A 24,878-nucleotide genomic window follows, 5' to 3' on the forward strand; every position below is an offset into this window, starting at 1 on the left:
TGAGATCTCCCGCTGGAGCATTCACTGATGAATGAAGGAGTAATGGTATTAAAGGGCTTTTTGAGTTGGAAAGCAGAAATAATGGTTTTTAAAGCCAAGCGAGCAAGTTCACAGATCTGAGAGCAGGCACGCAGAGTCAGACACTTGAGGAGAATTCTGAGAATGAGTGAGGCAGCATGAGATCAGGCTGTCTCACACATCTACAGCCTCCTGGCCACATGCAAGCATCTCTGCAGGGGTTACATGCTTATGAGAGTCACACTCATCCAACAGGTGGCATCGTTCAATGCAGTATTACTACTGAATATTATTGTTCTGTGTGTGTACAGAATGGTACAAATACTTGCAGGCAGAAATGGGTTAATAAAACTTTACTGACACTTTTCCTTGGAATTTCTAATAGATTTTTGCACTTTTTTTCTAAAAATGTTTGTCTTTCATTGTCAGCTCCAGAACTGTATCTTGTAAGAAGATCAAAATCAGACCACATTTTGGGGACTCATTTGTAACCTTGAGTGAACTAAATCTGACAAAACCTCACTTGGGGATTTGGGGAAGGACCTCATTTGTAAAAACAGTATAAAAATAAAGTGTGTGTGTGTGTGTGTATATGTATATATATATATATATATATATATATATATATATATATATATATATATATATATATATATATATATATATATATAGTATATATATACAGGTGCTGGTCATATAATTAGAATATCGTGAAAATATCGTTTTTTATTGTAAATTATTTTAAAAAATGAAATTTTCATATATTCTAGATTCCCTACATGTGAAGTAAAACCTTTCAAAAGTTGTTTTTTTTTAAATTTGTTGATTAGAGCGTACAGCTCATGAAAGCTCAAAATCCAGTATCTCAAAATATTAGAATATTTACATTTGAGTTTCATTAAATAACCATCCCTACAGTATAAATTCCAGGTATCTCTTGTTCTTTGAAACCACACTAATGGGGAAGACTGCTGACTTGGCAATGGTCCAGGAGACAATCATTGACACCCTCCACAAAGAGAGTAAGTCACAGAAGGTCATTACTGAATGGGGTGGCTGTTTACAGAGTGATGTATCAAAGCATATTAAATGCAAAGTTGACTGGAAGGAAGAAATTGGGTAGGCAAAGGTGCACAAGCAACAAGGATGACCGCAAGCTTGAGAATACTGTCAAGTAAAGCCGATTCAAACACTTGGGAGAGCTTCACAATGAGTAGAATGAAGCCGGAGTCAGCGCATCAAGAGTCACCACACTCAGATATCTTCAGGAAAAGGACTACCAAGCCACTTCTGAAACAGAAACAACGTCAGAAGCATCTTACCTCAGCTAAGCAGGAAAAATCCTGGACAGTGAACAGTGGTCGAAAGTCCTCTTTTTAGATAAAAGTAAATTTTGCATTTCATGTTGAAATCATGGTCCCAGAGTCTGAAGGAAGGCTGGAGAGGCACAGAATCCAAGCTGCTTGAAGTATAGTGTGAAGTTTCTGAAGTCAGTAATGGTTTGGGGGGGCCGTGATGTCTGCTGGTGTTGGTCCATTGTGTTTTATCAAGTGCAAAGTCAATGCAGCCATCTTCCAGGAGATTTTGGAGCACTTTATGCTTCCATCTGCTGACAAGCTTTATGGAGATGCTGATTTCCTTTTCCAACAGGACTTTAGCACCTGCCCACAGTGCAAAAACCACTTCAAAGTGGTTTGCTGACCATGATATTACTGTGCTTTATGGGCCAGCCAACATGCCTGACCTGAATCTATGGGATATTTTTAAGAGAAAGATGAGAAACAGTCGATCCAACAATATACAGATGATCTGAAGGCTCAATAGTGCCTCAGCAGTGCCACAAGCTGATCACTTCCATGCCACACTTCACTGATGCTGTAATTTGTGCTAGGAGCAAGTCATTTGCTGTAATATGTGCTGCCGACCAAGTATTGAGTGTACAAATGAACATACTTTAAAGAGCTTGAACTTTAATGTTTTGCAAATCCATTTTTTGATTGATCTTAGGAAATATTCTAATATTTTGAGATACTGGATTTTGGACTTTCATGTACTGTACACTCTAATCATCAAAATTAAAAAAAAAAAAAAAAAAAACTTTTGAAATGTTTTACTTTACATGTAGGGAATCTAGAATACATGAAAGTTTAATTTTTAAAAATAATTTACACACAAAAAAAAATGAATTATATGACCAGCACCTGTATAAGGGGTTTTAACACCCTTTTATAGTCAACTGTCTGCTGGACACCTGTGTAATAATTAGACTCACCTGTGGTTGAATTCTTGTTAAATTATACATTTGTAGTCTAAAATTCAGCTTTGCTCCAGAGACTTTCAGTGGGGACTTTCATTTTGGCATCACCCTAATTTGAGTAAAACTGAAAAAAAGTTATTATCTCTATATTATTAACCTTACTTTCATGTTATAAGTTAAACAGATGTTATATTAAACTTGGTCTTGTCAACATTTTGGAAATTGTTTTTGTGTTCATTGAGATATTGTTTAAAATGTTACTTTTCAAAGGGGGTGTACTCATTTACGCTGAGCACTGTATATATATATATATATATATATATATATGTTAGGGTTACAATGTAGATTATTTTATAGTATTTATAACTCGCTGTATATAAAAACAGAAATAGAGTATAAAAACACCAATGTGTACTTCTTCATGTCTCCAGTTGCCTGGCCTTTAATGTAATTCTTTAAAACATAACAAAACAGCTCAAACATGCATTTTAGTCTAGGACTAGCTTAAGTCTTGTCTGTGAAACCAGGGGAAAGTCAGTTGTTTGTCAATTGAAAAAGGACATGATTAGCTTTCGAACAAGTAAAATAATAGATCATATTCCGTTTTTAAACTGCGGTACAAATAAAATGAGAGTGAAACAGAGACTATGCGAAAGAATGAGAGACTAAATGACTGAGAGTGCACATTTAAATTGCTTACATTTGTAAGGGAGTGTTTTGTAGCTCCCCAGACAGCAGCATTAAGAAGATAACCTACAAATGCTCCATCAATTTGTTTGCGTGTGCTGTTACAAAACACTTGCATTTGCAATAGCAGATTCAGCAGTAAAGCAGACACATGTAGTGTTATGGCATGCATGCATGAACACTTTTAACATAAGTGATACTACTAATGCATATTAGATGCTACTTTTCAACATTTTACAGAAAAGTGTGAATATCGCAAGGTCTTTTGGGACAGGGTAAAGGTGTCTACTGACTGCAAAATTAAACTTGGGGCAACTTTACACTTTGATTATTTGTTAGGGTTTCATCTTTGCTGTTGAATGTAAGTAATGTCATTGAACTTGTTCAAGCTAATGAAACTCCTGATGCATTCTGGGAACGTGATGCTGTGTTTGTGGCAGAGGGCAGGTGGTTGCCAGATCACTCAGCCAATGTTCTGCCTTTTTCAACCCTACAACTGGGCCTGTCTGGCGTGGGTGGTGAGTAAGTGCAAAACACGTGTAACTAATTCTGATGCAAAACGCATCCAAAAGCAATTAAGAGTTAACATCTGTTGTTTTGAGTCTCAGGGACGGGGCGCGTGTTAAAATGACAGATGTACAGAGTGGCTCTTCTCAGCTCTCGCACTCTATCGTTTCACTCCGCCACACATCTGTGAGACTAAATTTAGGGTTACATTTTGTGGGGGTGATGAATTTTGGAAATGAGTTGTAAAGCCCTGGGGGTCCATATCATTTGTAGGGATGTAAAACAAAACAACATATTTTAAAAATCGACTTACTGGTGGGTTGCCTGAATGACTAGTTAACCGCAAGCCCTGCTTAATTAGGCTGGTTTTAAATTCACTGAAGCACGACTGAACACGTTTTTAGGGGGATTTTACATAAGACACATTTGTTTAAAACAGCTACACAGAACGCAACAGAATGCAGGATTTCCTGATATTATCAATGTTGAAAACAGTTGGGGAAACCAAAATACATTTTCTCAGGATTCTTTATTGAACAGAAAGTTCAAAAGAACAGAATTTATTTGAAATAGATTTTTATTTTTGTGACTACAAAAATATACACGTCTTTAGTATTGTCACTTTTGATACATTTACTGCATCCTTAATTGGTGATTAAAAGTATTAATGTGTAATTTCCTGTCTGTGTTGTGCTTTATCCATTAGAGTTTGTACTGTACATAAGGATGTAGACTGCAAGGTCTTGGGTATGGTACTCATTTGTTGATTTATTGACCTCAAATCCTCTTTAAGATACCAAGTGTGAGTGGTAGCAGTCCATCATGGTGTTCTTTTATTTGACATCTCACATTGTCTTTGCCCATGGATGGAAACTATAGAAAAGACTGTCTCAAAGTCCCTGATGGCCCATTAACTGCATCACATCCACCTCATTCATGATCCACTCCCACGCGCCACAGGACCATGTGATGCAGAGGCCCTCTGGCCAATAATGAAGGCACATAATCAGTATTATTGTCACAATTACTTCAACTTTCTCGATGAAACATGTTAACTAGCTTTATTAAATTGTTCTAGTGCTACACTGCATAGAAATTATCCTTTTATAATCCATACCATCTCAACAGTGTGTCATTGATCAGACGCTCTTTCAAAAGTAATAAGGGTGTAGTGTTTAAGAACTGCTACATGGTGACCTTTTCCCACCTTGTTTTCCTGTAGTAAATGTTGAGCTGTGCTGTCATAATGGGAAAGCTCTGGTAATGATGCTCCAGAGAGATGCTTTGCTTATGGTTGTACCGGAGCAGTCTGCACAGTGTGTTTGTATGGTTGATGTCAGTCCCTGAGGTCGGTATAAGCAGACTTTTGATACTGAATTAATCGCAGGAGCCTTTGAAGTTACCGGCTAGCTGAATCTCATGTGAAGTTTGCAACAAAGAACGAGATGACATCCCTAGAGGAAGAGTTTAGGTCTGTGCTGTGTGTGGTCCTGGTAAACCCTACGTTATGAGGACAAAATGTCCCCACAAAGATGGCAATATCCAAAGTCCTTGTCCTTGTGGGGACATTTTTTGGTCCTCATGAGGAAAACAGCTTATAAATCATACTAAGGCTATGTTCAAACTGCCAGCAAAAAAATCTAATTTTTTGCATATCCAGATTGTATCCAAATGGGCTTTTGAAAGTCTGGATAGCAAGAAAAAACACACACACATGATTCAAACCACATTTGGAGGTGGTTTTAAATTTCCTTTTTCAATTTGATTTCAAATTGCCTTTTGCATTTCTCTTAATATGACACATGATAATAACATCAAAACCGATGATGAAAATGCCGGAAGTATTCATACAATATTCAAATGGTATGTTCAAAGATTTAGACCCTCCGTCACTAAGTTTTTCTTGTGCGATGGAGGAGTTCTGCGGCATGACTCAATAGGACGCTTATTTGGAGAGTGAGATAATACACCTCCGTTTTTCCTGCATCCGTTTTGAAAGCCACGTCACATTGGTTATGTCTGGGGGGACTATCTGAGCCGCTTAGCTCAATCATGCCACAATGGGACACTAGTTGGACTCTAGGATTTTATATCAACTTGGCATTGCAGTTGAGCGTGTCTGCTTTTACTGTGGTTGTCGTGGAGGATGAACACGATATTCACGATGTACCTGTCACGCCAGAGTCTCCAGCCGTCATGGCCGCCAAGACAGAGTCTCCAGCCATCATGGCCGCCAAGCCAGAGTCTCCAGCCATCATGGCCGCCATGCCAGAATCTCCAGCCATCACGGCCGCCATGCCAGAACGTGTAACCATTATGATTGACATTCCGGACCTAAAGAAAACTATCCATAGGCTTTGGGGCTGATTTCCAGTGTGGCAGACCCACCACTAACATCATTTTGAGCAGTTAGCATCCCCAGCTAGAAAGGAGAATGTCTGGTGGTCTCTGAGACCCTTCTACCAAGTGCATTTCCTGTGATGGCGGTGGCCATCTTCTCCATCTCCTCCCAAGGCAGCAGCGTCCACTCATTAACTCTCTGTTCGCTTTGACACGACCATGGAGGTCATCATTGAACCCATTGTTTGCCCTGACATGAGCATGGAGGTCGTCAGTGAACAATCTGTCTGCCCTAACATGACCAAGGATGTCACTCTTGAACTCCCTGCCTGTCCCGTTATGACCATGGAGGTCACCTTTGAACTCTCAGCCTGTCCTGCTATGACCACGGAGGCCATTACTGAACCTTCTGCCTGTCTTGACACGGCCCCAGAAGCCAGCCCTAACCTTTCTGTGTCCTTTGTTACAGTTCCCCCTGCTCTGCCATGGTGATTACCAGCTCCGCCTGTTTCACCATGGTGGTCACCTGCTCCGCCGTGGGGATCTTCTATTTAGTCTGCTGTGTTGTGGTGGCCTTCTGCTCTGCTGTGGGTATCATCAATCCCATCTGCTCTGCTGTGGTGGACTTCTGCTCCACTGTGGTGGTCTCCAGCCCCACTGAGATGGTCTTCAGTCCTGTCAGCTCTGCCCAGGCCACCTGTCTAGCTGGCTCCACCCTGGTCACCTGCTCTGTTGGCTCCACCCTAGCCAACTGCCCTGCCAGTTCCACCCTGGCCACCTGCTTTGCTGGCTCCAACCTGACTGCCTGCCCTGCCAGTTCCACCCTGGCCACCTTCTCTTCCGGCTCCACCCTAGCCACCTGCCCTGCCGGCTTCACACTGGCTCTCTGACCTTCCTCAGTCTCCTGTTTCACCACATTGGCCTTCCCCTCCATCCCTCCCCCTGTTCCACCTCCGCTCCACCTCCCTCCTGGACTTATGTTACTGTTTATTGAGGAGCATCTGGAATCCACTCATTAAAGGGGAGGAGGAGGGGGGTGTTTGCACACCTTAGCGTGTTATTAGTGAATGTTATCTATCTATTAGTGAAATGGTGATCTATCATATCTGAACAACTTTAATAATTACAGAAACTGAAGAGTTGAAATTATGTGTGTGTGTAAATGTGCATGTTTTGAATATTAATTCTGAGACCTCAATGTTTTTAATGGTTCACAAATCATTCTGGACATATTTGATATGAAAAATAATAGAAGAGAGTGACATTCAAAGAAAATTATGGGTAAATGTGTAATGTTAAAAAAAATGATGTATAAGAACAAAGCAAGGCACACGCTGAGTTTCTCCTGTGTTAAAATGACTTTTAAGTGGTTAAGAACAGTTATAGTATAGCTCTAGTTCTTTGTATTATCACAGCGAGCAGTTCAGTTTGTTAATTCATCCTGCAACTAATATGAACTCATGACCATGTTGTCATAGTTACCCTGCTATGCTAATATTCAAGCATCTTTTTAAAACTGTTGTTGGTGCGAAACTAGTAATTACAGCAAAATAAAGCTAAGACAAACTGTAAAAAATCTCTAAATGATTTTATGTACTGTTCATATACAATTTTTTTCTTTTGTGGTTTTAATCAATCAGTTAAATCATTTATTATTCTAAGAAATGGACTGTGTGATTGTCAAGTGTAGTTGTCTAATTAAATTATAGTATAAAACATCTACATGCCTAACCAACTCTCTCTCTCTCTCTCTCTCTCTCTCTGTCAGGACTATGCTAAGAAAGAGAAAGCCATTGCAAAAGCCCTGGGAGATTTGAAGGCTAACTTCTATTGTGAACTATGCGACAAGCAGTACCATAAACATCAGGAGTTTGACAACCACATCAACTCATATGACCACGCACATAAACAGGTAAACTTGTTTGGATCAGTGATTCAGCTTTTTCCCCTACAGTATATAAAGCCATTACTATCTTCGGCAAAGTGTCTCTGTATATAATGATATGCATAGAAACATGCTTGGTTAAACACTGCTAGACCATTGTTTGCTTTTATTAAAGTAGTTTAAATTTTTGTTTTCCCAAACAGTCTCCAGATTATTCTTAGCATATAATGTTGTTAACTAAGGATTCACTTAATTTACTTAATTTGTCAGGCTCACGCAGGGACAAGGAGAGGCAAGGATCTAATGCAAGCAGTCTTTATTAAATAAACACAAAAACAAAGATAATCCAAACAGGTATGGTAGGTGACAATAATCCAAACATGAAACATAGATCCAAGCAGGGAAGACAATAATCCAAACTAGAGAGATGACAAAATCCAATGGGGAACAAAACCACAACAGCTTTAATAAAACTAGGCAAAGCAAGAGCATAACAAGGCAGAGGTGAAACGCTATGGTAACAAGGGTGACTAAGGAAACAATAGCTGTGTCTCATTTCGAAGGTAACCATAATAAAATTATTCCTCATGAGGTGTTAAATGCTATAATTTCTTTCTTACTTTGCAATCTAACGGTTACTTTTCTTAAACGAGACAACACAGGAACAAAGGAAGTGAAAAAAATGGAAACAATACAGAATATCAAAATAAGTGTCCTTGAACACAAACACACAAGACACAGGGGAAATTGTCATAATTATTGCAGATTTTTTGTTTTACTTATTATTCTAAAGTTCTAAAAACTTTCAGGAACACAAGTAATGCATCATTTCTATTATAATAAACTTGTCAATACAACAAAACAAGTTCAAATAGGCCTATGATGAAAAAAAAGAGTTTTGTGGTTCATGCCCATTTGCTTTCTTCCCAGAGTCTACTTAAAATAACCAGATCGTTGATTGTTACCAATGCAAGTATTGAGGTTGTGAGTTTTTGTGGGACTTTTTAAGGTATTTTATGAGTGTTTTTTGTTTTGGCGTATATTTATATGATGTGATATCAGTAGTATATTTATATATTTCACAATACTGTTTTTACTCTATTTTTGATCAAATAAATGCAGCCTTGGTGAGCATAAGAGATACATAAAAAATACAAACAAACCCAAATGTTGAATGATAGTGTATTTAAACATATATATAGTTTATGTCTTATACACAGCACATGATGAATCACATGAATCAATGACATATTACTAGTTACTAGGAAAATTTGTATCCTAAAAGTAGTCTATAGAATGTGTTACTTTAAAGGGTTAGTTCACCCAAAAATGAAAATTCTGTCATTTATTACTTACCCTCATGCCCTTCCACACCCGTAAGACCTTCGTTAATCTTCAGAACACAAATTAAGATATTTTAGTTGAAATCCAGTAGCTCCGTGAGGCCTCCATAGGGAGCGATGGACACTTCCTCTCTCAAGATCCATAAAGGTACTAAAAACATATTTAAATCAGTTCATGTGAGTACAGTGGTTCAATATTAATATTATAAAGCGACGAGAATATTTTTGGAGCGCCAAAAAAATTAAATAACGACTTATTTAGTGATGGCCGATTTCAAAACAATGCTTCAGGAAGCATCGGAGCACAGATGTATCAGTGTGTCGAATCTGCTGTTCGGAGCGCCAAAGTCACGTGATTTCAGCCATTGGCAGTTTGACACGCGATCTGAATCATGATTCGACACACTGATTCATTTATGCTCCGATGCTTCATGAAGCAGTGTTTTGAAATCGGCCATCGCTAAGTAAGTCGTTATTTTGTTTTTTTTGGCGCACCAAAAATATTCTCGTCGCTTTATAATATTAATATTGAACCACTGTACTCACATGAACCGATTTAAATGTGTTTTTAGTACATTTATGGATCTTGAGAGAGGAAGTGTCCATTGCTCCCTATGGAGGCCTCACGGAGCCATCGGATTTCAACTAAAATGTCTTAATTTGTGTTCCGAAGATTAACAAAGGTCTTACGGGTGTGGAACGGCATGAGGGTAAGTAATAAATGACAGAATTTTCATTTTTGGGTGAACTAACCCTTTAAAGTCATAATATCTTTAAAATAATTAAAGAAATAAGAAAAGGGAGAAAAGATCAGATCAAGAGAAACCAAAAAGTAAAAATTAGTTAGCAAAAAAGTAAAGTTAGCAATTAGCAAAAAGTAAATTAAAGGGGAGACTGATAGGAGGAGTAGATGAAGTAAAGGAAGAGGAGAAAGCTGAGGATGTGCTGGCTGGTGCCAGGATCTCAGACTGGAGTCTGGTGCCCATCTGTGTGGCATCTGAGATTAAACATGTTCCCTGGCATTTCGAGCAGCAGATAACACTCTGTGTGTGGCGCTAATTCTGGGCCATCCTGGGTGCTGTTCGACAAACTGGGCTTCTAACAATGAACAGCCCACAGATTGATTAAACTGTCTTCATCCAAAAACTTCACGTCTTAATCATCATAAGCCAAATACTGCTACATTAGAGCTCCAAATTTTAAACATACAAAACTACACACCAATGAAACATTTCATATGTACAATTACATGAAAGCCAATGTGAAACAGTGTGGGAGATGCAGAAAGAGGGAAAGAGAGATGTGACTCACTCTCAACTCTCCGCTCAGTGACAGTTACACCAAAGACAGACAGAGAGTGAGAGAGAGAGAGAGAGGGAGGAAAGTAATTACACATGTTGTTGCGATGAATTTCATCTCCGTGCAAACATGGCTCCGATCAAACCACAGATGACTGCACACTTGTTCATCGTGCAGATGTGTCTGTTCCTGTTAGTCAAAGTCAATGAGTCAGAGATAAATATGCCAGCTCAGCACGAACATCCGTAATATTCTATAATCAATCATGAGATTTTCAGCTGAGTGTTTCACATCAGTATTTTGTCACCGAGAAATTAGCATGTCATTCTTGTTTCTGTTTAATTAATTGTGACCAAACTTTTTTTTTTCTTGTGTAATAGGTTGAGATTACTCATCTTTGTGTAAAATGTAATAAATAATGCTATTTTATGACAGATACCATAGTAATACATCATTATGTCTGACTTTTAAAATAGATTCATTTGTAAATTTGAGCTGTGGCCTAACAGTCAGACAAACTGAGCTTTGGTGCTCATGCATGAGAACCATATATATGAATATATTGTGATGTAATATATTATAATATATAATTAAGATACTGTATATACATTATATATGTGAAATTGTACAGTTTAATATTAATTTTGGTGTTGTAGGACATTTTTATACCTTTTAAATGGACAACTCAGTACTGAACAGCAAAATAATGTTGGTCTGTGAACTGACTTCTCTAACAGGTCAGGTACCTCCCAAGAGAGATGATAATTCATTTGAGGGACCTGCAAAAGCAATAAAAGATGTTGTTGAACTTTTCCTGCAGGCAGCAAGAGGGTTTCATTAGACAGAGTTATGTAGAGTTGACGGTGTAAAATATGCATGCTGTGAGTTTGGTATTGCTTGGTATTAAGGAGTTTGGTTGGCCAGTCGGTTCACATATCGGACTAGAAAAACGCAGCCAGGCCGTGCTCCCAGGTCCTGAGGAACAATCCTGTATATTTCAAAACCCACAGAATCCCCAGTCACTTAGTGTTTGTGTGTGTGTATGTGTACTGTATGCATTGATGTGCACCAAACATGGATGAGAGGTTTGATTTAATTAATCTTTAAGAGCCACAAAACCTTTCCTAGAGAGCTATGCAAATCAACCAGCTGTCCTCACTTCAGTAAAAAGAGGAGGGAAAGGAAGAGGTGAGGCATGAGACAGAGATTACAGCCAGCGTAAAGAACAAGAGGAGCAAAGATTGGAGAACCTGTGTCTGGACCTGACTACAACGCAGCCCAGGAGACAATGGGCCTACAGATCCAGTTCTGGCTGCATAGATTTTTAAATCCCCGTATCCGCTTACAAATATATATATATAATCTATTTTTAATCTCTATAATAAAAATGTATAATTCAGATTTTGATCTCCATATCCATTTACATATATTATATATATCTTCCAAGGGGTTTTTTCCCTCCTAGGACTTTTTTCCCACGCTGGGTTTTCTCCTAGGGGGTTTTTTCCACCCCTGGGAGTCAGCCGACATTGGCTTAATGTAGCACCATCTTGTATATGTTACATATTACCACGCTTGTTTGTACAGCTTATTTTTAACCACTTCCCTTTTTTTTCTGTGCTTCTAATATGTAAAGCTGCTTTGAAACAATTACCAATTGTAAAAGCGCTATATAAATAAATTTGACTTGACTTGACTTGACAAAGATATGGATTTAACCCTCATGTTGTGTTTCGGGGTCTAAAAGATCTATCTATCATCTATCTATCTATCTGCTTTTTTAACACTGCTTTTTTAGTTAAAATGTGTTATATTGATTCTTTTTAAGTCTACTTCCTTACATTGAAACTCAAATTCAAAACCTGAATTGAAATTCTCAATTGATTTTTGAATGATAGCAACCCTGTGAAACATATATCCTGTGACCCTGTGACCCTAAGCTTAAAAGTCAATTTCAACATAACACAAGGGTTAAAGCTACAATATAAAACAGAGTACAAGAGAAAGAAGAAAGAAGAAAAAAGAAAAAGGGGGGGGGGGGGGGGGGAAGTGTCAAGAGGACTTTTTTGAACAGTTCCACTAGAGACTGAAAGCACAATCTGGAGGGAATCCCCTGCTAGACTCCCATGGCTGAGGTGGATTTCAAGCGGTAGAGACCTACAGATATGAGCTTGGAGATAATCCATATTTCATAACCCATAGTCACAGGGGGGTGCAGAGGAAGGATTCAATCCGATCTGAAGGAGTCCAAGCCTAGTCATGTCTGTGTTTCTATAAAAAGCGCAGCAGGCTGCTTAATGTTTAAAAAATAGCTGAGGGAGGTGTGCGAGTGTGTGAGCGTAAGGTCTATCCTCAGGGCATTTAGCAGTGTGGGGGTGGGGGGCAGCCCTGGAGAAGATAAAGAGAATGTATTTTTAACGCTGCACAAACAGTTCATTTGTCCTTCTATGAACGATTCCTGTGTGGCTTCACACTCAGGAAGTGTTTTTTTTGTTTTGTTTTTTTTTTTTTTTCAAATGGAAAAGGAAAAAGTGGTGTCTGCTTTCTCAGCCAAAAGCAGTGAGTCAGCAGCCTGAAATGAATGAATGGATAACAGTTATAAAGGGACAAGGGAATAAACTCAGACAAATAATTGCACAAAACTTCATTTGCAGCAGATGGAGGAATTTGTACGATTCTTCATGAACTTTTAAAAGCCTGAGGGTATTGAGAGCTGTTCTGTTATGTAAACAGCCACTTTAGATGTTCCAGTCATTACTTGAAGCCGCATTGCGAGTATCTGATAAGACAATAATAGAATCTTTGCTAGGGGCTCTCTGCATCTACCAGAAAGTCAATATCTTCTTTTGATAAAAAAAAAACTGCATAGAAATATAGCACTTATATAACTAATGTGATCTATTACTAGATATATTGACATCACAATCTCTCACTCTCTCTTTCTCTCACACATACAATTTATCTGACAGGACATTATCCGTTAAGTTTACAGACGTTTTCTTTAAAGGGTTAGTTCACCCAAAAATGAAAATAATGTCATTCATTACTCACCCTCTTGTCGTTCTACACCCCTAAGACCTTTGTTCATCTTCAAAACACAAATTAAGATATTTTTGATTAAATCCACTGGCTCAACGAGGCCTGTATAGACAGCAATGGTACTTCCTCTCTCAAGATCCATAAAGGTACTAAAAACATATTTAAATCAGTTCATGTGAGTACAGTGGTTCTACCTTAAAGGTGCCCTAGAACTTTTTTTTAAAAGATGTAATATAAGGTGTCCCCTTAATGTGAAGTTTCAGCTCAAAATACCCCATAGATTTTTTTTAATTACATTTTTTAACTGCCTATTTTGGGGCATAATTAGAAATGAACCGATTCAGGGTGTGTGGCCCTTTAATTCTCGTGCCCCACGCCCCAAGAACTCGCTCTTGCCTTGAACAACATAAAAAAAGTTCAAACAGCTAATATAACCCTCAAAATGGATCTTTACAAAGTGTTCGCCATGCAGCATGTATAATCGCGTAAGTACAGTGTTTATTTTGATGTTTACATTGATTCTGAATGAGTTTGAGGCTGTGCTCCGTGGCTAAAGCTAACATTGCACACTGTTGGAGAGATTTATAAAGAATGAAGTTGTTTTTATGCATTATACAGACTGCAAGTGTTTAAAAATGAAAATAGCGACGGCTCTCTTGTCTCCGTGAATACAGTAAGAAACGATTGTAACTTTAACCACATTTAACAGTACATTAGCAACATGCTAACGAAACATTTAGAAAGACAATTTACAAATATCACTAAAAATATTATGTTATCATGAATCATGTCAGTTATTATTGCTCCATCTGCCATTTTTCTCTGTTGTCCTTGCTTGCTTACCTAGTCTGTTGATTCAGCTCTGCACATCCAGACGTTAATACTGCCTGCCCTTGTGTAATGCCTCAATCATGGGCTGGCATATGCAAATATTGGGGGCATACACCCCGGCTGTTACGTAACAGTCGGTGTTATGTTGAGATTCGCCTGTTCTTCGGAGGTCTTTTAAACAAATGAGATTTATATAAGAAGGAGGAAATAATGGAGTTTGAGACTCACTGTATGTCATTTCCATGTACTGAGCTCTTGTTATTTAACTATGCTGAGGTAAATTCAATTTTTGAATCTAGGGCACCTTTAATATTATAAAGCGATGAAAATATTTTTTGTGTGCCAAAAGAACAAAAGAACGACTTTTTAACAATATCTAGTGATGGCCGATTTCATAATACTGCTTCTTCAAGCTTCGGAGCTTTACAAATCAAATCAGTGGATCTGAGAGCCAAAGTCACGTGATTTCAGCAGTTTGGCGATTTGATACGCGATCCGAATCCCTGATTGGACTCAAAAGATTCATAATGCTCTGAAGCAGTGTTTTGAAATTGGCCATCACTAGATATTTTTAAAAAGTCGTTTTTGGGGTTTTTTTTGGCGCACAAAAAATATTCTCATCGCTTTATAATATTAAAATAGAACCACTGAACATGAACTGATTTAAATATGTTTTTAGTACCTTTATGCATCTTGAGAGAGGAAATACCATTGCTGTCTATGCAGTCCGCGTTGAGCCACTGGATTTAATCAAAAATATCTTAATTTTTGTTTTGAAGATTAACGAAGGTCTTAGGGCTGTAGAACGACATGAGGGTGAGTAATTAATGACATTATTTTCATTTTTGGGTGAACTAACCCTTTAACCCTAAAACAAACACAATGCATAGTTCAAAATGCAGATAAAATCCCTGTGGAAAATAAGTATTGAAAATTCCTTCTCTAATACTGTACATCGGGCCGAATTTTTTACAGACTTTTCTGTGAGTGTACAAATCACATGACATACATAATTTAAAATGATGTATAATATATATATATATATATATATATATATATATATATATTACTGTACAATTTTTTTTTTTTTTTTTTTTTTTTTTTTTTTTTATGTTGCAAACCATTCTGGTGGTGGGGTAGGTTTTAATTGATCACATGACATTTAAAATAATGTAATCAACTGCAATTGTATAATTCAATAAATAGTCTACAAATTCATATATATATATATATATATATATATATATATATATATATATATATATATATATATATATATATATATATATATATATATATATATATATTTATATATTACTGTAAAAAATATTTTTGTTTTTTTAATGTTGCAAACCATTCTGGTGGTGGGTTAGATTTTAACTGCAAAATGTATTTGACATTGATTTACACAGTTAAGAAGTTGTACATTTCTACATTTCTAACCTACTATTTTGGTATATTATATTAAAGTTTGAGACACAGAGCGCAAAAACACTAGGTAACAGATGTTGAAACTAAATGTGTTACAACACTCCCCATGTCACAGGTTGATCAGGAAACGGACCAGGAATAATTAACATACTATTTATAAACACTTAGGAAACAACAGAGTCTTAAGAAGTAGCAAACTCACGTTAACACAAACAATACCAGACAGGGAGCTAACTCAAACTTAGAACAAACTAAAAAGCTAATGAGATAATTAATGAGACAACAGGTAAATGGGATCATAAATCAAACACACTGGTAAACTATAGGTCAAACAGAAAATCAGGGGAAACAGAACCAAAACACAACTGTCAGAATTTATTCAGCCCGGATTTTATATTTACTTAAACATATAATTACAATTACAATTAAAATATTTAAGTTTGATTGCATTACTTATAAAATATAAGTATATTCTACTGATCTGTGGATGTAATTTGAATGGGTTAATAAATTGAAGTTAAATGCACTTAAATTATTAAAAAATTTCTCCTGACCACGCCTCTTACACGCTGGTTTACGGCAGGTAATGACGCCATTTTGTCGTGGTGTGTGTGAATAGGTTGTTTGCAATCACGTGGTTCTGGTGACGCGCGAAATAACGGTGGAGGGCAAGCAGTGAAAATTAGAATGGAAGAGATGGAGAAAAGTCCTTTCTGTGCTGGTTTAGAAAGGTATAAACAGAAAATCACAAGATATGTTGGACGTGATCTTTATGTTATGAAGATGAGCGACTTTTCCACTGAATTGAAAGACTTTCCTGCCATCGAAGAGGTAGATAGAGAATGTGAAGCTGCCGTCACGCCGCGTTCAGTTCTAGTCTGTGTTTGTTTATATCGCGCTGCCTTTCTGCTAGTGAAGTTAGGGCTGTATTTTTGATTTTCTGTCGTGATTGTGAAAAATGTCACCATTGTACATAATTTATGCTGAATCGAGAATTGCAACAGGAGCTCACATCATCGTTCAGGGAAAAAACTGGACGGTGTAATACAATTGTTGCCTTTTATATGTGTAAAAACACATTATTAAGGGAAGCAGGTTGAGGAGGTGATGGGAAGACGCCGTATATCAAATCTAATAATGTCACTGATTTAAGCCACTCCCTATCACTCAATAAAATGATCACATAGCTGAGTGTTTTTGAAAGTGTTGTCTTTGTTGTTGAATCGACTTCTGTCAGCTTGTTAAACATTTAATTATTTGGGCATTTTCTACCATATGATGGCTGAAGCAGCAGTGCGTGACACTGTTCTCATGGTAACCAGATCAACATTGTGTAAACGATATAAACACCTTCTGGGTTCTTGATTTTATCAATTTGAGCAACCATAAATGACGTAAAACATACAGAGTTTTTGATAGGATTCCTATATAGAAAAATCACTCTCTGCCCTCCAGACTCATGTGCAAACAACCTATTCAAGGAGTTGTTGATGAGAAGTTGGAACATTTGTTTTGGCAAGTTCTACAGACATTTTTTCCAAACATTTGCCTTTTTGTCGTTTTCCCCCCTGAGAGACTGTTTGTGAGCAGTGAAAATCGGTTGTTTAAAGTTTAAACGACGGAACGTTTTTCTCCGGTTAGCTAGTGTTGTCTCTCGCGTGCGGTGGACAGCACCGTGCATGAACCCCTGATCGGCGAGTTCAACGTGCGTTATTTCGCACCCTCTATTGTTTCTTTTTCACTCGAGGAGCTGTTGTTGGGCGTGGAAACTTTGTTTGAACCTCTGGCCGTCGGCGAGCACCGCGCCCGCGCTTCCAGCGGAGGAGAGAGGATGAAGCGCGAAAATGGTGAGTGCAATAATTTAACGACCGTGTTTTATTTCGACACGGCTATTGATTGAAAGATTAAGTTAAAGTTAATTAACGAGTTGAAAACAAAAACGGATGGATATACTGTTTTATCTAGGTTCATAACTCTCTTAAAAACAGACTATCTTGTTTTGTGTTGCAGGTCAAGAAGAGATGCCTTGGATTGGAAGTGTAAGTATTGCCCTCATAACTGTGAAAAGAAAGCTCAGCTATTTAAACATTATAGGCTCAAACATGGAAGTTATACAAGAACAGAAAAATTTCCTTGTTTACATCTGGAACATATGTACATTTATATCACACGTTATGCACAATATGTACACTTATACCGCCTTCAACAAACACTCCATATCAGCTGTATGTCATGTGGGTTTACTGAGACCTGTTCTGAGGCTGATTATTTTATTAATCTGCATACTGCACAGTGCACAATTAGGCTACATGTAAACCATAAAGTCAGGTGCCATTATCAAGACTTTAACTTTAGTGTTTGCTCCTCACAGAAAAGTTGTCAACGACGAGCCTGACATCAGCCTGATGGTACTTCAATGGCCAGCTCTTTCTACAGTAAACCAGGTATGTATTGGTGCATGGAGTATTTGACAATAGCATTACCTGATGCATTATTATATGATAATGTCTTTGTCGATCTTTGTCTTCCTCTGCTAGGTTGCAGCTGACAAGGACTCATACAGGCAAACTCCAGTGAGGATCCTCTGTGTTGATCTATAAAGTGCTCAGCTAAACCCATCTAGAGTGAGGATCGTCTTGGAAGGATGTTTGGTGATGGATGAACTGACCAACCTCAGGACTTCTGTGTCCTTTTTCGGACTGATTTATGCCCTGCAACTCGACTACCCACAACTGTATGAAAAATACTTTATATATTATTCAGCAGGTAATGCTCAACCTAGGAAAATGTGAGCTGGCACCTAAAATGGAATACTGCCAATATTGTGAACTCAGGAGTGTAAACAAACCATATAGTTTTGATGCAATTTGTTGTGATTCTGAGATAGACTATTCATGTGCTTAACAATAAGATGATTTGTTAAAACTAGGTTTTTTCACGTTTTATAAGGAAATGTTTTCAGGACATGAAATTTTGTTGTATTTGGAATTGAATTAAAATAAAACATAAAATTGAATGAATGTACCTTTTATTTGCTTTTTTTCTTAATTTTGTAGTAAAATAGAAGTTGATATAAATTAACTTGCTTAGTACATTGAACTTAAATATACTATGTGTGATAACTACAAAGTAATTAATATTACAAAACATTTTAAGTTAAATGAAATCGAATTATTAAGTTCACATTACTTAATCATTACTTAATTTTTTTTAGGGCAACCAGTTTCCTCAAATTTTTTAAGTAAATTCAACTTATCCGGGCTAACAGTGAAATGTGTTTCTGTCTCCCATTATTTGCATTAACTCTTTTTCGCACAAGTCAAAAACCACCTCAAGCGAGCGTAAAAACTTTTTTGCGAATTAAGGGATTTTTTTTTTTTTTCGAAGTTGGCCATTTCCATCACTCATTTCTGATGTGATACTACAAAATGTGCATAAAAACAGGGTGATGGAAACATAGCTAATGAAGCATAGCCAAAACAGAACATGACTGAATATAACTGTTACACCCCAGTCTCCCGTACTCGGAAAAAAAGAAGAAGAAAAAACAGCATCTTTTAGTCTGTGTGTATGTGTGTACACCAGGAGAAACCGCTTCTGTGTGGATGAAAGCTTCCCCGAAAGCCTCTTACTGCACCTTCCTGCAATATCCGGTTCCAAATCTCCTCTCCTCCCTCTCATACACTCACATCCTCTAGGCTTCAAAGGGTCTCCTTTCCTGATCCTCTCAGGCACCTTACACACGGACTCATTAAAGCATTCAAACATATACACAACAAACAAATGTTACAGATCACCTAACCTGACAGCCTGTCATCTTAGGAGCTGCTGAAGAGGGTCTAAAGGAGTTTTAGCTTTTTAGGACAGCTTTTTGCCTGCAGCCCAATGCTAACATTCAACACATGATCCCCATGCACGGTGTGCATCAGACGGCAGAGGATATTGGAAGTGTCTTTGGTGGATTATCTGCCTGTGAACGTGCAGATTGGGGTGAGGATAATCCACATGTTGATGTTTTCCTCCTGGGGTGAATGAGAGTGACAGTTTATAATCAACGTTAAACACCAGCCTCCAAATCTCAGCCGAGGATTACATAGTTCCTTCGCTCGTGGCTGTCAAGAAAAGGTTTGCGGAAGACACATTGTTTCAGCTGGTAGCCTGTAATCTTTTGTTTGAATTCCAAATTGCTAGATAGGTGCTTCTCATGCGTTAGGGTTTTATCATATTTCCAGGAATTTTATTAAATGTCCTTCTGAGCAAAATGCTCTCGCTAGGCACAAAACTGTCCATAGAGATGGTTCGTGTGGAGAGAACGGAGAAAGAGAGGGAGTTTCATTTTCTTTTCAAGTAAATGCCTGAGGCTTATCACTGCCTCTCTGCACCAACTGCAGTTGGCCACAGAATAAGCGGTGATGAGATTAGGCTGAGTGTGATTGGCGCAGACTCCCAGCAGAGAGTGCTTGTGCTGAAGGTGGCATAATATAGGTGGCAGGTTTTTCATCCGGCAGCCATGGATTTGGAGGCACGAGAACGTGCTGAATTGATGCCACACAGTAGAGCAGAGGTAATGCACAGCCATTAGTAATGTTTAATGGGCAGAGTGGCATGCTATCTGTCTTTGTTACATGGTTAAATAAGTAGAACCCTGTACTAACGCACACTGAATGCTGAGTAAAATCTTTTCTACTATAGCAAACAGCACTACTAGTGCACATACTCAAGAGAAGGGGCTTTGACATTGATTTCTTTATGCTCAGTGTGATTTACACAAGCAGGACACGTTCCTGGATCAGCTTTCTTTGTTGTTCCTGGAACACCATTCTTACCAACCAATCAGAGCCCACCGATTTGAAGGGTTGTGGAATGTTGCACAAGGAACAACAAAGTTTGTTGATGCAGGAATGTGTCTTGCGACCTTGTAAATTAGAAGGTGGAGTTTTTTTTATCCAGACAGAAATAATAAAATGAGACATTCATGTAGTAATAATAGATTTTGTGCAAAGTGGTGGCCATATCAAAACTATCAAAACATTTTATTATTATTATTATTATTATTTAAAATAAATGCTGTTCTTTCCTGTTTTCACAAAAATACTACATAGTAAAATAACATATTCACAGAAATGTTTCTTGGGCACCAAATCAGCATATTAGAAGGATTTCTGAAGGATCATGTGACACTGAAGACTGGAGTAGGCCTAATGATGTTGAAAATTCTGATTTATTCCATCACAGAACTAAATAACAAAAACAGACATTTTTAATCACAATATTACTACTTTTACTTTATTTTTATCAAATACTGTACATGCAGACTTGGTGAGCATAAACTTAATGACCCTAAACTTTTTAGCTGTAGTGAATATATTTTATTTGATATAAAATCGTATTACTAGGGCTGTCTATCAATTACATGATATGATAATTTGAAGGCATTACATCACTATAGCATTGAATAGACGTTACCTAAAGTGGCTTCAGTAGAATGTATTGTTTGGTTTGTTTCCATATCATTGAACATAACGATATGACAATCAATCCTGCAGTCGAGTTTGGCAGTCTTGCCTTACACTACATGACTTTTAAAACAGATTTTAAAAACTAGGCATTATACACTAAGGCCTCGTTTACACTAATGCATTTTCGTTACAGTTACGCCAGTCGTTTACACTATGCCGGCGTTTTCGAACCTCGAAAACGGAGACTTTCGAAAACGCTCCAGAGCCGTTTTAGTTTGAAAACACCAGGGTTGCATTTCAGTATAAACGGACCAAAACAGAGACTTTTAAAAAAGATGGCGTGGCTGCCCACATTCACTCTGCGTATCCTTGACGACCATGTAAACAATAACATGGAGACCGAACTGCAATCTTTGCTGGCTTTGTTGTCTTATTTAGCAGCCATTGTGCAGTTAAACTCTTCATTTTTTTAATACTGCAGCTACCTACTTTCACAAGATGCAACTGTTTACACTTGTACGCACATGCCCAGTGTGCATGAACGGTCATGTGACATGTGTTTTCGGTTGTGTAGTATAGACGGAGATCGTTTCCACTAGTGTAAATGGGGCCTAAATGGTTGAGGATCACACACTTTCAAGTCATAAGGAACACAACAAACTAACACAGAAACACGTGCCTTGTTGCTAGGAGACACATGACAAACAATAACAAGTGCTGCGTCCGAAATCGAATACTTCTCTACTATATAGACCTTATGTAGCCCCGCCCCTTTTCAGCGCTGCGCTCGTTGTCTTTTGACTTCCGGCTTGTATTTCCACAGCGATCTTGTATTTATGAATGAACTGCTCATTTTAAAATCTTCCCGGTTTACTGACATTTGTTAAGACATCTGCTTTAAACATAACAATGCTCGTGATAACTTTCATTGACTCTACAACAGGTAAATCCACTTCACCAGTTAATTATTCTTATTCTTATTTCCATAGAAATATACAGGGCTACCGCAAAACCGGAAGTTCAAAGACAATATTCTAAAGATGGCGGCGCGCTTGTTTCTCTGGTTTTTTTGGTTGCTGCTAACCTGACAGCAACATAGTGTCGGCACAGATCCGGCCCACATCTGGTCCGTGTATAATCCACATGTACCAGATGTGGGCCGGATCTGGGCCAGACTATGTTGTTGTCTGGATAATGTGTTTGTAAAATCAGTTCAAAATATCAAACAAGTTTTGATATACCTCAACTGGATGGAAATAAACTTTGAAGCTGTGATCATCATGCATTACACGATTTTCTGTGAAATCAACTCAAATCTGCAGACTGGCACTGACTTTCGGCAACTAGCGTCAACTTGTCCAGACTGTAAATTGTGTAGTGTATTCCAGCCTTTAGGTAGAATAAGGGTCTGTTCACACATGACCTGTTCTTGCATTCTGTCTGGACTCAATTTTAATAGTAGCCCACAGGTATATTTTTTGAGTATTTTAAAATACAGTGCAAACAGGAGCTAAACTTTTTAAAACGACACAAGAATGTATTCATCACTCGTTTCCTGTTGACAGCCTTCGGAGAATAAGCCGTACATACTGTCTCTCTTGGTCTTGGTCTCTCCGTCTTCCCCAGGAGGAGAAGGAGGAGGATAGTGTTAGCAAATTGACCCTGCTCAATGACAAAGACAAAGTAAAGAAGTTGTTTCGTGGGCTGCAGGAAGATCCACAGAAGGGGACTGCCTGTTCCACAGTGCAGTGCACTATATGGAATGAGTGGGAGAACGAGAAAGCAGTGCGCTGCTCTCTCTGTAGACTGCCAGGATGAGTAGGCTCTTATTGTCTTCTGCCCTTGTCAAACGCCTGGAGCTCTCCAGGGTCTCCGCAGCCCAGCTGAGGCTCTATTCATCTCCACCTGCCACATCCCGATAAAGGTACAAGAGAGCACAGTGTTAAAAAAAGAAACCGAGTTAGAATAGGAGAGGGGAAGATATGACTCATTTTGAAAGCATCAGAGGACCAGCTATACCTGAGGGGAAGAACAGACAGATGGAACGGTGTTAGACAACTCGCACACGCAGACGCACACAGACACAGGTGCACAGTCTATTCCGTTTCAATGCTTCATTATGCAGAGAATATTCTCTCTGTTTCTTAGTGCCGCTTGATGCTTTTTCTCGTGTGTGTGTGTGTGTGTGTGTAAAAGAGAGAGAGGCAATCCCACCTGTTTGTTGTGTCAGGTTCTAGACTGGGAGGCAGGCTGACTAATGTTGCTCACCTGTGTTCAGGAGGTCCAGAGAGGCCTGTCACAATACGGCAGATTAAACTAGGGAAACTAGAGCATGCAGAAAGACCTCACACACACATACCATCACAGTCGTATGCATACGCAGGTGTTTCCAGTTAACTTGACAAACATGGTGACTGAAGAGTGTTGTAACAGATATACTATTTGTAAATTGACACAAAAAGCCAGTTTTTAAAATTTGACAATGGCATTATCTGTAGTGAGGTGAATATATGACCACAGTGTTTAGGAATGTAAGATACTGACATTTTTTCAGATGCCAGTACTAATTTTGATGTTAATACTGATATTAATAAATGGCTGATATTAAATTCTATAATATTTTGTGTAAAAAAAAGTAGAATAAAATAACACCCTGAGAATAAAATCATTTTATTATTATTTTTAAATGCCACCAATGAATATATATATATAGAGAGAGAGAGAGAGAGAGAGAGAGAGAGAGAGAGACAGAGAGATAATTATTTCTAGATCATGTGACAGGATCATGTTTAGACAGGAAATTAATCTGAGTGGATATTTATATTTTTTTATATAGTATTCTTCCATAAATGTTTCAAATTATGGTAACTTTTGCTGTATATTAAACCTAAAATGTTTTATATTTTGTACAAATATTTGTATATTTTTTTCTTTCTTTCTTTCTTTCTTTCTTTCTTTCTTTTTGGCTAATCCAGTAAATTAAATACTTGACAAATTGTGTCATTTGATTATGTTCTTATATTTATTGGAACTTGATTGATGAAAACAAAAGATAAATAAGTCTGGTCTCAATTGGATGAGCCACATTTGAAGACACTGAAGAACAGCCAAAATATGAATACCTGTGACATTGTGAACACACATCAACAGAATTCTGAATTAATATGGCAAGTTGCAGTGTTGTTTGGCAACCGTAAACAACCAACAGCTACAATGTGTTAACACCAGACGCGAGCAGTTTCCAAACTAATCATTATAATCAACAAAGGCAGCTCAACTGAACTGAAAAGTAAACAATAGTTTTCTGCTTGGTGATTATTAAAATCATGTCACAGATATTCTGCAGTATATAATAGCAGAATCTCTTGCTGTTGTCCAAGTGTGTAAACAACGAATTTAACTATGCCATTGTAAGAAGATCTGCATTTAATGTTACATGATTGAACAAGGCAGCCATGATTGGCATTGAAGCTTGTAAAGATGACAGCTGTCTGCATGACCCAAACTGAAGGGAACAGATGAACCACAATGACTTTTCATATTTGTGCAAAAAAAAGTTGCAGACAGAAATCCAGCTCTTTGAAGGCCTGTTCCTGGTGAAATGCTACAAGGTGACACCTCCATGTCTGGGCTCTGCGAGCTGGACAGAGATGTTTCAGCCAATTAGGGAACAGGCTGCTCATGTCCCAGTGCTAAAATGGCAAATCTGCTAATATCTACAGCGAGGCTGAGTTCACAGTCAGTGTCAGCTGTCAGGCCAGATTTCACACTACCATTGCACC

At 38.0% G+C, this 24,878-nt stretch overlaps 1 protein-coding gene and 1 long non-coding RNA gene across 3 annotated transcripts in view; both read left to right on the forward strand.

The window, feature by feature from the left end:
* LOC125242937 (zinc finger protein 804B) overlaps positions 1-24,878 on the forward strand; it is a 139,440-nt gene that overhangs the window by 104,063 nt on the left and 10,499 nt on the right. The window contains exon 4 of one of the 2 annotated variants that reach the window (XR_007178949.1): positions 7,578-7,699. Coding sequence is in view for 1 of the 2 variants with exons in the window: in XM_048152053.1 (XP_048008010.1) it covers positions 7,578-7,721 (144 nt within the window). In the remaining variant the exon portion in view is untranslated. Of the gene's footprint in view, positions 1-7,577; positions 7,722-24,878 lie in introns of those variants that run through there. The other variant, XM_048152053.1, reaches the window with a different exon arrangement.
* LOC125242938 lies at positions 17,006-18,634 on the forward strand. Its single transcript, XR_007178951.1, has 4 exons — positions 17,006-17,484; positions 17,648-17,676; positions 18,009-18,081; positions 18,175-18,634. It is a non-coding gene; the product is annotated as an uncharacterized LOC125242938 (long non-coding RNA).

Source organism: Megalobrama amblycephala, linkage group LG13 (genome assembly GCF_018812025.1).
Source record: "Megalobrama amblycephala isolate DHTTF-2021 linkage group LG13, ASM1881202v1, whole genome shotgun sequence".
NCBI lineage: Eukaryota > Metazoa > Chordata > Actinopteri > Cypriniformes > Xenocyprididae > Megalobrama > Megalobrama amblycephala.